Below are 13,245 nucleotides of genomic sequence, written 5' to 3' on the forward strand. Positions count from 1 at the left end.
GAATGATCGGATAGTTGGATAGTAGCATTTTACCCTCTGGCCATCAAATTCGCTAAAGTTACGTGGGCAAATATGGCGGACAAATATTTCGGCTCAGTATTCAGGATATTCGTTCCCCACCCGCTTTTTTCATTGGACTTTACTAGGCGGCAAACATAAAAAAAATCTGGTTGGGGTTTGAGATTGTAGTCCTGAGGACAGTCAGGTACGAAAAGCCAGACCATGCAGTTGTCTATTTTGAAGGAAGCACTTATAAAATAACTGTTTATCTATTTTACTACATAAATAATGCCTATGAATTTATGTATCTATTTTACCCTGCAAAAATGTACTTCTGAGTTTTTGCTGCCTAGACGGTATAGTGGTTAGAGTAGCCTATTGTGATACTGAAGGCTCCCAGGCACGAATCCCAGAAAAGTTTTGTTGTAATTGTCCATCCTTTCATAGGAGGTAACACTGGTCCATCTATTAGGTGCTTTCACAATGAAGTGGCCAAGCCTACATTTGGTAAGGGCCCCCCCAATGGAGAGCTCCCCCCAAAAATCAGGGGAGCAGTAGTCCAATTAAGATTTGGATTTGTATTCTGTGATCCTTCCCCATTATCACCTTTAAATTTATAGACTCCTAATATTTTAGATGCTGAGCAGGGTTCAAGTGTCAAGTTCATCATCTGGGAACAAACTGGCTGCATGGATGATTTTGTGATTTATCCCATTTCTAACATAAAGTCCACTATGATGTTATCCATCCTTATGGAAGACAGTCATGCCTTTGCCATAAATAATAAACTTACAAGAAAGCTCTTTGTAATGTTAAACTGAGTATAAGATAACATAGCTGATTCCTCACCTTCAAAAGAATAAGTAACAGTTGAAATTAATCTGAATATAGACAATACACTGTAGGTTATTAAGTTTTGATTGTCAAAAGCAAATTTTTTGATCACTTTCTAGAATGCTTCATTTTAAATGGTTTCACTGCTTACAAGTAAATGCTAAGTTACCTGCCTAATTATATATGTTCCAACAGTTGTTACACAAACATTGCATTACCTTCTATTAAACTCCAACCCCAATTCCCTCTCATAAATATAATCGGCATAAAAAGAATATTACTACTTTTGATTAACTTTTTCCAGTATCCTTTTCAGTTGTGTCATGCATTCAATCAAAAATCAGCATATTGATTGTCATATAATTTAAGAGTTACTATGCACTGATAACAAGAGCATCATTTTTTATATTTATCCATTTTTATTGTTTCACACCTTTATTCCAAGAATCAATCATTTATGAGAAAAATTTAAAATATTTTGATAGCACAGAACTGGCATGAACCATACTTTTACCTTTTTGCTCTTCCCTATACCAGCTCATCTACAGAGATTCAGCTACTAGATTTTTAAAGTCATTATGTATTTCCAGATAAGCAGAATCACTCTGTATATATACATATAAAAACATCATGTTGAAGGACTTACCACATTAGGGCTTTAAGAATCCAGTTTAGGCATCAGAAGCAGTATTTAGCATAAAATGAATTCAAAACTAACTATGAATAAATATGTTTTAAATAGTAGTCTATGCAATGAAAGATGTATCCATAACAGACAGGTAAATTTTGTGGACCCCCCTTATAAAAAATTTTATGATCAATTTCACTTTTAAATTCAGTTGCTGAAAATGTACAAGAATCATTTTTCTTTTCAAAAATTAAGCTCCCTAAGCAGGTTACTTTAGAAAAAGGGAGAATTCCATGTTCAAAAGATGCTATATGTAAATAATTTAAAGCAAAACTTATTTTCATTTTATCAATAAATTAACTAAAAACAAAGATTATAATGTTTATTCATACTTAATTAAGTGTAAGACATGACTTTAACTCTGAGTCTTAGAAAATGAATAGAATAATGAAATGTGTTCTCCATATATATAAAATCATATTTTAATTTTTTCTAGTAGTACACTGATCAAAATTATATTATGTGCGATATTAATTTCAATAAGAGACAATGTTAGCATAGTCACTTGTAACTGTGAAAATGGTTTTTATAATGTAAGAACTTTTGTATTTCAAAACATACTTTTAATATGATTACTATTACAACTCAACTGCTATAATGAGAGAAATCTTCATGTGTCTATTAGTATGTTGAATAATTTAAAAGAAATATAAATAGCAAGTAAAGTAAAAAATTTATTTTCAGATATTGGTGCTATTCCTATTATGCAAATCATATTTCACAGGTAACATAAATTTACTATGAACATTTTCCATAACATTATGAATGACTAGATTTGATCTTCCATTGCAGTTTTATGTCATTAGAATTTGATACGTAAGACTAATTCTGACATCCATATGAGGAATGCTGAGTGATCATGTCTCTTTCATCCTGTCTATTTAAAATGTTTTAAATACAAGCTGGGTCTCAAAGTATTATATCTCAGTCAAAGTCAAACTGATCAATTCAGATCAACTGCAGTTTTAAAATGAACTTTTAATACACTGAAATATTCACTAAAGCTCTGTCATAATAATGAGATACTTTTATATGAAGGCAATATAACTTGAGATATAGATATTTTCCTTTTTTGTCATATAAGCACACTTTCATTTAAATTATTAAAAGTCTTATCACAAACTGAGGTATATTTCGCCTGATACTTTAAAAAGATTGTTTTTAATATTAGTACAACAAATACAAAAAATACAAAACTTTTTAAAAAACAACACGACTGACAAAGTAAATTTACTTTGTATAAAGAAAATTCATTCTTTCAAGCAGTGGTTGCACCATTTCTGCTAAGTCACCAAAATTTTAGTAACATAGGCAATAAGTGTTTATTAAAAATTCATTATTTAATAACTTAAACATGAATGTGAAATCCTCAGCTATATTTATCTGACATAATTCAAAAGCCTCTTTTATATTACAGAACTCTTGACATGCGAGATTCGTAAGTTTAAATAAATCTGACTAGCGAATGTTTCAAACACGATACCCTTCCTTCTCAATTTATTTTAGTAATCTGGTATTTAACTTCATGTCATTATGTTACCATTAAAAAATTCATACATTTTATAGCAAAAATTTTGGTCCTAAAAGAAATAAGTTGTGCTTAATACAAGGAACTAAGGGTATCAAAAATTCTTACATTGACTCTTCTGTACACATCATCAAACAGCAGCCATTCTGTACAATAAGATACCCTAATTAACTGACCACATATATTGTTTTTAAGGACATTTTCACATACACAAAAACAAAATAGGAAGCTGTAAAATGGATAGTGCAGTTTCTTTCATAATCTTTGTACAAAAAGAAATTTACATAACTCAATTAAATGTACAGAAATGCACTCCACTTACATCATATGATAGCATTCTGTCATACATACAGATCAACTTGGAGAGAAAATTATGACTATATCTGAACAAAATTTTGCTGGTGCATTAACTGCTTTAAGGAACTCGGACTGATGACTGTGCTTGCATACCATAGAATAACAAAGACCGTATTCAGTAATGAGCTAATCTGACAATTTTTTTTTGCTTTTTTTTTGTTTTTTTACAAACAGATTTGTTTTGATACAGCAAACTATGCAAGATATCATTACAATGCAGATCATACCAACACGATATCAAAAGACAGTCTTACTTTCTCATATGTAACTCACATTGTAAAATGTCCAATGGCACTGTATTAAATGTAAATAAAAATATTGTGATCTGAAGACATGACAAAACATAACCTTCTTTTTGTTTTAAACTTCTTAATGACACATTCACACTTGTTATGCAACACTAGAGTATACTAGATACTGAGTCATCTACATACATGAGTAAATGGTCTATCAGGAGGCAATGATTAAATTATATTTGGTGAGCTTTCATAATGTCATATTAGAGCACATAAAATGATTAAACCACTGATATGGCTTCTTCACTGAGATGAAAGGACTATGGGCTTTGTGTACAAGTAAATAGGCATACAATATTTGCTGGTTTATACGTTCTATAGCAACAGCCAATGAAAATTTACTTGGCAGGTTTTGCACCAGAAACCTACAGCATCATAACTGAGTATTCTGCTGGCACAGCAGCAACTCTTTCTTTGACAGATCTTGAGTCTCATTTTGTGACTGATATGCCACAAAGGGGGAAAAACAAAAACAAAAATTCATTTAGCATTAATGTCTAATCACACCATTACAACTTCTTCTTCACCACAAAAAAGAAAACGAAACTGATCAATCATAGTCTGCACAGAGTCTTCTAAATGGGGCCTCATTCTTTCAAACATCATCATATCACTGAACTCTAAAGGAAGGAGAGTTGGCCACCAACAAATGGCTAAATTTTTACTGTCCATGCTGTTTAACCGGCAATTATCAGCAACCCTGCAAAGTAAAGAGAAAAACATATTTCTATCTAAATAACTATAGATTCAAGACCATAAACATTTATATAATTAAACATTGTATATAAAGCCATTCTTTATATATACATTACTTACTTTACAAAATGCTGGAAAACAAATTTTAAGACTTCAAAATTACAAGATGGGAGTTTTTTCAGAAGATCCCGCAAAGTGAACAGTCGACAACTTTTATCTTGTATTCCTGAAGAAGAAAACGATGCACCTAATGATAGACAAATTAGATAAAGTTTATTACCTCAATACACAATTATAAAGCAATCACAAAAACTACAAATAATACACATACCAGAAATTTCTGTCAGTTCGTTCATTAAGCATGGTGGAATAAGTGGGGGCAGCCTCTTAGAAAAGAAGTCTTTTAAGGCTGTAGCTACAGCATTCACTGGAATATCAAGCTCTCTTATGGAAATAGAAGGATCTAAGAGCAAAATCAAAAGGTAAATATAGAGTGAAACCTTAAGAACTAACATATAACAAGAGAAAAATAAAATACTCAGCTATTAAATGTACAGGATTTAACTTTCAAAACGCAATGTTGAATATTTTGTATTATTTAGATTACGGAAAACATTTGAAAGCTATTTGCCTAAGGAAAGCCATACACTCAAAGATAACTCTTCAGAGAAACTTACTTCCATCATAATTGGGAAACCATAAAAACTCCTATGTGATAGTATTTGTTTATAACGAATAATTTTAAGTTTTAATATTTTGGCAACATTGATATTTTCTTAGATTGTAAAAGATTGAGTTAAAAAATGTATCTGGCATCTAGAGATTGTTATGGTTTTGTAGAATGTGGTAAGGCTTGTTATAATTAATCTTATTTGATAAAGTTTTCATTTTATAATTTACTAAAATGTGTTTTTTTTTTAAAAATTAGAAGTAGATAGATATGCCTACTTTAAATAAACATTTGGTAGCAGAGCCTAGTTGTCCCCTCTACTGATGAACTTTCATATAGAACATTGATGTTGTCTAGGCTTAACAACATCAGTAATTTCTCCCAAGAGATAAATTTGACTTATAATTAGTGAATACAAATTAGAAAATATGGCATATAATATGATAAACAACCAGAATTGAAGGTGAATTAAGAAGTTTGAAATTATGGAGAAGTGTTATAGAAGCTGATGAACACCCAAAACCATATAAAAGGGATGACAATTTCAATTTCGGAAGTGAAAGAAAAACTTTGGACATATGGGATGTACATAATGTGATAGCAAGAAATGTAATGAATCAAACTATGACAGCTCCACAAGTGCTAAAATATGCGAATGAAAAGAATGCAAGGAAGTTATGGGAGAAAATAAAAAATGAAATGGCGGCAAGAACAGAAGATATTCAAATCAAATGCAGAATAGAATTAGCTCAACTGAAAATGAGTCAAAATGAATCTGTAGATGATTACATGAATAAAGCTGTAATTCTGAAAAGGAAAAGTATTCAAGTTAAGGATGAAATAAGAGATGAATTAATTTACTGCATACTAGAAGGACTTAGAAAGGAATTTGAATTCGATGTTAAAATAATGAAAAGTAACAGAGAAGGATATAGCTTCAATTAGACAAGCTTTAAAAGAAACAGAATGAAAAAATAAACAACGACGAAAAGAAACAGAAGTAAGTTCTAAGGCAAAAGAATACTGGATAAAAACGAAACATGAAAGAGGTTGCTTTAATTGTGGAAAAATTAAGACATTTAAAAAAAAAGTCAGAATAATAATATAAAGGCTTTAGTTGTGGAAAATTCGGACACAAATCAACTGAATGTAAAATGTAAACCAAACAAGAGCATCGAAAGCAGAGAAATTTAACAAAACTTTTAGAATGTCAAGCAAATAAAGGGAATATGAATTGGCTATATGCTTATCTGAAGTATCTAAGAAAATAGAAACTTCATGTCTTAATCAAGATAGAAATGATGGAAATAATGAAATACACGAGTGAAAGAATAAAATAATTAAATGGGTTATTGATTTAGGAACCACATCTCGCATGGCAACTAGTAAAGAAATATTTACTAATTTTAAAGATGAAGAACAACAAATAATGACAGTTGAAAAAAGCGCCATGATCAAATCAACTGGTATTAACATTAAAATGCAAACTGATGGAAATAAGAACATCTTGAGAGTAGAAATGTTCTGCAAGTACTGAATTTAAGTGAAAAAATCTGCTGTCAATATCAAAAATTGTAGATCACGATTTAACCCTTTAACGGTTTGACTTGGAATATCTTGTTCTTTTATGCAAGCTCCTTAATGGCTTGTCCGGTAATATTGTCCTTTTAAATATCCCCTTGGAAACAGACTGTCTTGTGTTTTTGTTAGACTTAAAAGATACATCACGAAGGGCTAGCACGGAGGTTTATCTTACTTTCACCCCCAAATGCCTAAGGGGACAAGCATCCCTCTAACCCTTACTTTCACCCCCCAATGCCAATAAACAATGACCTCAAAAGCGTGGGAAGTTTTACAATAACGGCCTTACACTGGTTCTAAAGAAACAAGAAATTTGTTACCAGTTAGGAAGTTAATAGAAGAGGAATTAAGAATTTCTGTTTTAGATGTTAAATATATATATATATATATATATATATATCTTTAAACACAAATAAGGAGGGGATTGATAGTATTTGTTTATAAAGAATAATTTTAATCAGTCATGTCCATACTTCAATAGTTCATCTTTCAATTTCACCCTAGGTAGATATTTTGTTAAAATAACACTTCTTGATGTTGTGAATACACAAACCGAGGAATGATTTGATTCATTTCATATTAATCTTTTACAAAGAAATATTTTCGATTAATGTGCCTTGAACAACTATTATATTTTGGTTTTTTTTTATCCAATCTATTAATGCTTGAGAGTCTGTCCTAATTTCGATTGATTTGTCAATTAGATCATCTTGTTTCAATTCTTCAAAGTAAAAAGAAATCTTTTATACTTTTATAGCTAAAAATTCACTACCATTATTACTAGAAATTCTTTTTAGTTTCCTTCCTGTTTGTCCTTCTTCTTGGATGATAAACTTGCTTTAATCTTCTGAAGTTTCACTTCTCTTCTCAATTGTTATCACAAATATAAAATTATTGTAATCATCTACCACAGTTAAAAAATAACTTCCGGCTATTGATTTCGCAATTGGTCCAACTATGTGCTGTGAAGTTAAATGGTACATCTTTTTACTTGAAGAATTGGGGCAAGATGATCTAATTGAGAAGCCATTAGAAATAGGACAGACTCTCAAGCATTAATAGATTGGATTAAAAAAAAAAATGGTTTAAGGCACATCACTCGAGAATATTTCTTTGTAAAAGATGAATATGAAATGAATCAAATTATTCATCAGTTTGTATGTTGACATCAAGAAGAGGATATTTTAACAAAATATCTACCTAGGGTGAAATTGAAAGATGAACTAATAATATCTATGGTCTTTAAAAGGCACCAAAGAATGTGTCAATGAATTAATGAGAAAAACAAGTTAAATGACTTTAAGATAGTTTTAGAGCAATGGAAAGGTCTAAAAATAATAATAAAAAATAGGTTCCTGAAACTAAAATTGATAATTTAGGTTATTTGCCCCATAGACCTATTATAAAGCATACCAGCCAGACAATGAAGGTACGGGTGGTGTTCGAAGCTTCAGCCTGAGGGAGAAATCAACCATCCCTAAACGACTGTTCAAAATGAGGACCAAACTTAATTCAACTTATACCTGATATAATTGACAGGCCTAGACTGTATGCAATTGGTTTACTGTCAGACATTGAGAAAGCGTTCCTTCAAATGAGCATCATCTCAGAACACAGATAATTTGAGGCTATTTTCTTCTAACTTTTGAAGAACCTACGACTTACATACACTGCAAAGTGAGGTCGGGCATTTGTTCATCTCCATTCCAACTCTCAGCACTGACAGAGCATCTCTTGGATAATTTATCTGCTGAGTTTGACGATGTGACCCAAAAACCAAAGAATCCGTTTCATGTTGACAATTGTGTCGCTGGAGTTCACAATATCAAACAGCGAGAAAATTGTATAGTTAAGGCGACAGAAGTAATGGCTTGGGGATGTTTTAACTTATTGGGGTTGGGAAAGTAATGTTCTGCGTCATTGTATTGTTTGTAGTTCAGGTTAAACTTCTCTTCTTGGGATCGTAAGGGATTTGGACAAAGATACATTAAAATGTTATCTTAATTATTCAATGGATATTAAGATAAATAAACATAATATTTTATTAATGGTACATAAAAGTTTTTGATCCTCAGGGTTTTTTTTTAGTACAAACAGCTTGCTACATGACTTACTACTACAGAAGGCTTGGACTATGAAATTAAAATAGGATGACTGCCCGACAACATTCAGAAACATTTCCAGAAGTGGCAGGATGAAATTAATATCTTAAGAAAATTAGTATTGCACATTATATAGAGATAAATGAGAATTCAGAGTTGTATCCATTTGTTGAATCAGAACTGTAATGCCCATAGGATTCAAAATTGATCACAGCAAAATCCAGGGTACTGTAACTACAAACTTTGACCATTCCCCAGTTAGAATTGACGGCTTGTTGCATTGGTGCAAGACTGGTTCATTCAGTACATACCGCCCTGGATTTGCCAGATTTGAAAATTATTGCACGGATTAACTCTATGGCAGCACTCTGGTAGATTAAGAATCGTGGTGATTGGTGAGTTTTTCATTGCCAATCAAGTAAATGAAATAAATAGTCCAATTCCTTCTCAATTTTGATGCCATGTACCAGGTCATTTAAACCCTGCAGATATACTTCCAAGAGGCAGTTCCCCTTATTTATTTTCCAATTCTCTTTGGTCGGGGGGTCAATCCTGGCTCCTGGAACCTTTTAACAACTGGTCCCTCGATCGCCTGGCTTACAAGACCTCCGAGGTAGAGTGAGAAGAAAGGAAAGTCAGGTTATGTAATCTTAATCCAGTTGAAGAGGCAATACCTTGGTATGCCATTAGGTTTTTCAAATTTTCAAGCCATCATTCGATTAGTTTCATGGGTATTGTGGTTTGTGAAAAATGTAAAAAATAATGTAGTTTGAGAGACTGGATATTTAACCATTCATGAGATGGAACACACCAAAAAGCTCTAGTAAAAATTGTACAAAATAAGTATTTTTTCCCTCTGCGGAATCTATGCTTAAGAGTTTCATTTCAGACAGAGAGGGTATAAAAAAGGTGAAAACCTGCATTACAGAGCAATTAGATGACCCTGAATTTATTTGTCCAATTACTTTACAGATAGTAACAGGCAGAAGAGTGGTAAGGAAAGTTATAAAAAATTGTGCAAGATGCCATCAATACAAGACCAAATCTCCTGGTTGCAAGCCAGTGTCCCTACTGCATGATCATATCAATGACACTTCGGTTTTCGAGGGAGTAGGAGTTGATCTGACAGGACCTTGCAAGTGAAGAGAGGGGAAGAAGTGTTTGAAATGTTTTGTTTGTGCACAAAATATAGAGGCTTTTATTTGTAAATGACTTACCTCACTGTCTACCGACACATTCTTGTCGAGATGATTCGTAGTCAGGAGAGGAACGAGAATAATTTATTACAATGGAACCAATTTTCGAGGATAGCAAACAGAACTAAGTAACATCAACTGGGAAACATTTTTGAAGGAAACAGCTACACAACACATAATATAGAAATTTAATCCTCACTTCATAGTCGCTTCGTGGGGCTGTGGAGGTACGATTAGGCTGGTGGAAGAGGTTAGTTCGTCTGGTGAAGGAACTATTGGGAAGAACACTCTCTTATGACTGATGAGTTGTACACAGTATTGCGTGACTGTGAGTCAATAATTAACTCTAGACCATTTACCTATTACTCCAAAAATTTGGATAATTTAGTCGTGCCACTTTCCCCAGCCATGTTTCTGATCAAGAACTGCAGCTTAGGTGTTCCCAATGTTGATTTCTGCAATTCAAATAATCCTTCGAAAAACGGGTCAGACATCATCGAAAACTACTGCATAATTTAAGGCACAGATTTATGAAAGAATATTTGGGCCTTCTTGTTCAAAATAAAATTTAGAAGGGTCCATCGTCAGAGCTACAGCTGGGTGAAGTTGTTTTAATATGAGCATGACATCAAAAAACAGATGCATTGGCCTTTAGCTGAGGTCACTTGAGTGATTCCTGAGAAAGATGGCAAGGCGAGAACTGTAGAACTGAAAACTCAAGCTGGTGTGCTGCTACATCCCATTCAGCTGGTCTTTTGACTGGAAGTGCCGTTAATGGACACCCCCACCGATCCCTTACATGATAATTCTTTTACTAATCATATTTCTAGGGATGAGCTTTCAGATCCTAATGACTCTTCGAATGATTCTAGTAACATCCTACATAAACTGTCAAGAATTGGACGTTTCATCAAGGTGCCTGAGAAATTAGATCTCTTCAACCATGTACTATGTGTCTTTTCATCATACTGAAGTCATCTTACAGAGGGGGAGTATGTTGAAGATGGATGCTTTAGACAGACAATTATATAACAGCTGGGCAAAGATGACAGAAGGAGCGCCTTTTGTGATTGGACTATTCTTTTATTACTGTCTTTTTCTTTAACTGAGAAAAAGATGGAGAAATCATTTAAAATATATAAGTTAGTAGTAATGTTTTACTTGCGTTGAAATATCCATATTAAAATCCTGATATGATTATTTCATCTTTAACCTGCACATTGTAACCCAGAGAGTTATAGCACTCTCACTGTCCACTATACTATGGTGCACTCAGAGGATTTAACTTCTATGTTATCTTTTTTTAAAGCGCATTCTGATTCTATCTTCTTCCAACTTAGAATATGAAGAGCTCCAGCAGTGGCTTTAAAGTCTATCTCATTATCAGTGAACATGATGGATATCATCTTACAACGAGGAAAAAACCTTTGCATTGCCTCCATGAATGCTTCCTTTGCTAATGAGGTTACCAATTCAAAATGGATTGCCTGGTAAATAATATAACAATTCAAGCTTTTGTGCTATCATGTAGATATTGTAGACCTGCTAAATCAGCAGCAGTTACTTGAAATATACATGTTCAATTGTTTTCTTTTGACAAGAGCTGTATCTACATTTACAGATTTGGCAAGGGAAGGCATTTAGATATCACTTCACGTATTATTTTCCTTTTTAAATGAATCCAAAATCTCTCTCTTAAGTGGGCTAAAACTGTTGTGATCCAGCATTCAATTTCTTTTCATGACAGCAGATCTGTAAATTGATCGTAAGCCATAGTAATATGTATGGCATAGATTACTTCCCTTTTCCACTTTTCTAAGATGTTCATATGCTTGCCAGCTTTTGTTTTTTCAACTAAATCAGTCATCTTTACAATTTCACAGCTCCATCTATTTCCGTATATAACTTAAAATAGTCTTTGATACTTCATATTATTCTTCACAGTTTCAGTCATCACTATTTTATGTTAGAACTGGATTAATTCAATAGTGTATAGTAGTATGTTCAGGAAACTGTTGAGAATATATAGATTACTAATCTACTTTCTACAAAAAGAATTTTATTACAAACATATTTTTAATACCAAAATTAATTATATACATTAAACAGTTATACCAATGGTAAACAGTCATTTCAATTCTTGTCACAACAGGTTTTTGGTTCTTTGGCAAGGCAGGAAGAAATTGATCAGGCAAAGAAAATTTCTTCTTTTGGAGCCTTTTCAACTGAAGAAGATATCTCCAGATGGAAAATTTTCTGAATGGAATTTCCAAAGAAACCTTACAAAATTTGGGCATCTTGATCAATGGACTATTCTTTATATCTCAAATAATGCCTAACCTCTTCTCTTTAAATTCCAGCAATATTGCTGGAAAAAACTCTAGATTTGGCCCTTTTGCTAAACAGTAATTTAAAGAGGAAAATGTTTTCACAAGATGTGCCAAATACTGGTATAAGTGGTGTAGAGGAATTTTCTTTGAAAACTGGTCGATGAGCAAGCTAGCATATTTTCCCCTCTGCTTCATTATTTGGCACTTCTTCGATCACTCCCGATTATAACCAACCTTGGATTACCACATTGTAGTCTTCAAATTTATTTGTGTTTGAGAGTGATCTCTTTTCAGCAGTGTCTCTACTGACTGGTAAACTACCTCAATCTTCTATCCAATGCAAACTGAATTCTTTTCTACCATCTTTTTTTTCTCAAGATCCTATAAAAGTGACCATTTCGAATATATTCGGCCATTTCGAATTCTACACTAGATATGCTTTCACTTGGATCAGTTATTCCTAAAGCATCTACAAGTTTTGTACACTTTTCTGCACATGGAAATTAAGTACTTCTAAGGACCATTAATGAAAAAAAATTATGTACCTATCAGCAAATGGGAACTGAATAAATTCAATTAAAGATATTATCTATTCTTGAACTTCACTTTTGTAATACCATCCTAAGAATAAAACAGTTCCGTAAGTAGGATGGATGCATTATTATTAAACAAATTTAAGAATAAAATCAATTTTATAAAACCTATCACTAATTAAAAAGCATTAATAATTTACACTTACAATAGTCGTACATATTTTAAAGAAGATCAGTGACATTTTATTTACGTTTTACTAACAGCTTCATGGTGGATTTTTTTTCTTTCGTCTCATTTTGTCATGTACTTGCTCAATCTAGAGATTTAGTAAACAGCAAGTAGATGGTATGTCAAATGGCACAGGTTCAAATGATGATTCATAACAGAAGATTGGCTGTTGAGACAACAGCTGCTTGCAAGAGAGAGACCTGCT

General features: G+C 32.5%; 1 protein-coding gene across 14 annotated transcripts in view; it reads right to left on the reverse strand.

Moving 5' to 3' along the window:
- Positions 1 to 2,176: 2,176 nt before the first annotated feature.
- The window catches only part of RhoGAPp190 (Rho GTPase-activating protein 190), a 209,204-nt gene continuing 198,135 nt past the window's right edge, over positions 2,177 to 13,245 (reverse strand). For all 14 annotated transcript variants that reach the window (XM_085809046.1, XM_085809044.1, XM_085809048.1 and 11 more), the window contains 3 exons: positions 4,731 to 4,862; positions 4,520 to 4,646; positions 2,177 to 4,403 (listed from right to left, as the gene is read on the reverse strand). In XM_085809046.1, coding sequence (XP_085665172.1) covers positions 4,205 to 4,403; positions 4,520 to 4,646; positions 4,731 to 4,862 — 458 coding nt within the window. In that variant the 3' untranslated portion in view covers positions 2,177 to 4,204. The remainder of the gene's footprint in view (positions 4,404 to 4,519; positions 4,647 to 4,730; positions 4,863 to 13,245) is intronic.

The sequence above is a fragment of the Stegodyphus dumicola genome, chromosome X2 (genome assembly GCF_044657685.1).
Source record: "Stegodyphus dumicola isolate Sdum_Otavi_A_Nest chromosome X2, ASM4465768v1".
Lineage (NCBI taxonomy): Eukaryota > Metazoa > Arthropoda > Arachnida > Araneae > Eresidae > Stegodyphus > Stegodyphus dumicola.